A 3778-nucleotide genomic window follows, 5' to 3' on the forward strand; every position below is an offset into this window, starting at 1 on the left:
GTTTTGAACTGTGGTGTTGGAGAAGACTCTTGAGAGTCCCTTGGACTGCAAAGAGATCCAACCAGTCCACTCTGAAGGAGATCAGCCCTGGGTGTTCTTTGGAAGGAGTGATGCTAAAGCTGAAACTCCAGTACTTTGGCCACCTCATGCGAACAGTTGACTCACTGGAAAAGACTCTGATGCTGGGAGGGATTGGGGGCAGGAGGAGAAGGGGACGACAGAGGATGAGATGGCTGGATGGCATCACTGACTCGATGGATTCAAGTTTGAGTGAACTCCGGGAGTTGGTGACGGACAGGTAGGCCTGGCGTGCTGCAATTCATGGGGTTACAAAGAATTGGACATGACTGAGTGACTGAACTGAACTGAACTGAACTGGGAGATCTTAGTTCCCCAACCAGGGATCGAACCTGGGCCCCTTGCATTGGGAGCTTGGAATCTTAGCCAGTGGACCACCAGGGACAATTCTTAATATACAAAGCTTGTAAAGTTTTCTACATGCACCTTCGTGATCACTTATAAGCACTGAGTTTAATATATCTAAGAAGCTAAATTCATTAGCTTGGGAACTGATTTATGCTGCTTCCAGTGTGGAAAGCATTGTTGCCCACCACTGAGTGTGTGGCCAGCCTTTGGGGCCTCTCGGAGGGGACAGAAGCAACACTCAGTCTTAATGCACCTACACTGAACTCTGGCAAAAGCGGGAGATGAGGTGGTAACTCACTGTGTGCTCACAGAAGTTACACACAGGTAGCTGGGCTCCCTCTCCCTGGTTCTGTCCTGGGCTCAACCTGTCCTCTACCTTCAACCAGTGGCAGTAACACCTGACACAGGTGAAGTTTTCCTTCTACCTGTTAAAGGTGATAATATCTCATGGTGATAGGGATGGGAATGGAGGATCCTTCAAGTGGGCAGCAGCTTCAGGATGGAGTAAAAGTGCTAGAACCTTCTGGAGAAGTGGATCTGAGGCCTTTTTCATACTTCCTGGAGATCTTTCCAAGCACTTGGGACTTAAACAGTCCTCTTCCTACAAATGCTTGCTTTCTTGCTGTTTATTTCTCACATGTGGAGTGGGAAAACTTGAGCTGAGTTTCCACTCTGCTACCATGGCATGCAATGTGACCTTGAGCAAGACTTTTATCTTCTCTGGACCACAGTTTCTCTCATGCTGCAGGGCTCACTGTGTGTATACAAGGGCCATTCCCAGCTACACAAATAGCTCCTGTGAACTGAGCAGCATAATCAGATGTCATCATCACAGCACATACTCAGAGTCAGCTCGGTCATAGTTCCCACTTCATGGATGAGCAAACAGGCTGGAAGAGGTAAGTTGTTCAAGTGCATATAGCAAGTAACTAACAGAGCCTGGGGTTGACTTCAAGGCATGCACTATTAATGATTTTTCTGAATCTTGAGTTTCACAGACTCTCCTTACATGGGGCCTGGGAGGCATTCATTCCACAAATTGAGGACCAGCCATGGGTCAGCCCCTTGCCCCTGCAACATCTCCACCCCAAACCTCAGGTAAGTCCTGTTGTTTCTGCAGTTTAGAGGAGAGGGAACTGAGGCTTGGAATGAAGGAGCTGATTGAGATCACTCAGTGAGCTACTGGCAAGCTGGGGCCAGCTCTTTCTGGCCCCAGAGGCCCTAATTTAAACTCTGTACAAACTGAATCAAGAATAGGAAGCACCATAGAAGGTTTTCATGAGGAGGTGCCACATGTTTGCACTAGGAAGATCCTCTCGGAATCCTTCCCACCCCTGTTTTTCAGGGCTCTGTCCTGCCCTCTGACCCTTAGCACTGTGATCCACTGATGGCTTCCTGTCCTCAATGACTCAACAATTCAATCAAAATCTATCAGTATCCATGACTGGGCATTGGGAGGGAATAGGGAGGCAACAGTCCTGTTTCAGTTGGTCACCATGCATTGGAGAAGAGGGTGAAGAGAGAGGAATTAGGGAGGGGGGACAGGATAATAGATAGGCCTGGAGTCATCCAAGGTCAAGAGCACAGGTAGAAGGCACGTGGGGGGTGAGGGACAGGAAGAGAATTTGGCCAGGCATAGGGTCCACAGAGGGAGGTGGCCCATTCCTCATCTTGGGGCTGGTGGTCCTCCTCCTGCCCCCCACCTGGCCCCACCACCCTATCTTACACCCCTGCCCCCAGGCAGTAGGCAGGAACTGAGGACCTGGGGGGTGGTTCTGATTCCAGCTTCTGCCTGCCTCCACCCACAGCTAAGTGGTTCTCAGGGCTGGTCAGAGGGTGGGCCATCTTAAGGGGTGCCCATCAGCCCCATTTCTTCACCTCGATGAAACCAGTCCAAGGAAAAGCAATGAGACCACTGAGCAAATGGAGCCTCAAGGCCAGACCCTGACTCTCATTGACACCATGTTTCTGGGACACTCCCCTACAGAAGTCCTGGAACCCCTACTTTTGGTATAAGTACCCAGAAACATCCTGGTTCCCTCCAGCACCTTTCTGGACCTCTCTTTTAGGGTCCAGGTGAACTAAAGAAGCAGAAAGCCCACCTTCTCCTCATGAGAAGGGTCTGGGGCCCAGCCCGCTCCCCACCATTGCCTTAGACTCTGAGCGGGCCTAGGTCTCTCACTCCACTGTCCGCCGGGTGTGGCAGTCTCCTTTAAGAGCACACTGGGGAGAGGGAGCTGCAGGAATCCTTCCAGATTCTCAAGGAATCTGACCAGTTCCTTCTGCCTGATAGTATTGTTGCCCTGGGCAGGCGGGGCCGCGGGCTTAAAAAACCGGAACCCACCTGGGCTGGACGCAACCCTAGAAGCCTCCTCAAACCAGCTCTCTGCACCCAGCCGGCTCTCGGGTGAGCTCAGGAGAAGCCTCTCAGGTGAGCAGGTTTCTGCTAGGACTTCAGGACTCCTAGGCAGAGGGGTGGAGGTGGAGCGGTGGTCTGGGGTACCAGTCTGAGGAAGGGTATGGTACCTGCCTAAGTATTCCCAGTAACAGATGTGTTTGGGGGTTTGGAGGACTGGAAGCTGCCTGCCCTGTGAGCACCATCATGCGGAAGGTGGACTGGGGGCTGGAGGAAACAGGAAGCAGTCTTTGGCTAAAGAATAATGGGGAGTTGCGTCCCTCATGATCCAGGAGTTCCAGGGTGATAGAAGGGGCAGGGAGAAACAGAGGCCAATGGAGGGCCCGGTTTACAAATTGCTCAAAGCCAAAAGACCCCCATGTTCTGAAGGAGCAGCTTAATAGTTCTGACTTCCTACTGCAAAAGGATCCATGTACTTGTGTATTTACTTACTGTAACATGTTTCAGTACTTATTATGTGCTTGGCACTATTCTTAGGCTCAACATATAGTAACTCATTCAATTCAAACACAACCTTAGGAGGTTGTTCTTATTATCCTCATTTTTATGGGGCACTGAAGCACAGACAGGTTAAGTAACCTAGCTGACTCACACAGCTATTAAGTGCTGAGAGAGGAATTCTCCGGCTAGCTGGGCCCAACATGTAATAACTGGGGTTGCAATTTGGAACACTGACAATCCCTATGCCTGCCTGAGGCTAATAATAGGCAGAAAGCTGGGAGCGTCTTATCTCAAGGACACAGCCACCCTAGGGACTAATAAATGAAGACAGAAATAGTTCCCACCCTAAGGAGAAAGAATGGGCCATGTCCCAGCCACCAGGCACTTTTCTGCTAACAGCAGTCTGTACTCTGAGAGTGGAATTCGAGGCTACCTGGAGCATGGTCCTTGGCCGGGGCTGGAGTGGGAGGCATTTGCCTGCACCCAGCATCTGCC

At 50.8% G+C, this 3778-nt stretch overlaps 1 protein-coding gene across 2 annotated transcripts in view; it reads left to right on the forward strand.

The window, feature by feature from the left end:
• The first annotated feature begins 431 nt into the window (after nucleotides 1–431).
• Nucleotides 432–3778, forward strand: part of FXYD4 (FXYD domain containing ion transport regulator 4) — a 7538-nt gene continuing 4191 nt past the window's right edge. Inside the window, exons 1-2 of one of the 2 annotated variants that reach the window (XM_010852005.1) lie at nucleotides 432–1325; nucleotides 1425–1524. In XM_010852005.1, coding sequence (XP_010850307.1) covers nucleotides 1300–1325; nucleotides 1425–1524 — 126 coding nt within the window. In that variant the 5' untranslated portion in view covers nucleotides 432–1299. The other variant, XM_010852004.1, reaches the window with a different exon arrangement.

This window comes from Bison bison, unplaced genomic scaffold, assembly GCF_000754665.1.
Source record: "Bison bison bison isolate TAMUID 2011002044 unplaced genomic scaffold, Bison_UMD1.0 scf7180017864306, whole genome shotgun sequence".
Taxonomy (NCBI): domain Eukaryota; kingdom Metazoa; phylum Chordata; class Mammalia; order Artiodactyla; family Bovidae; genus Bison; species Bison bison.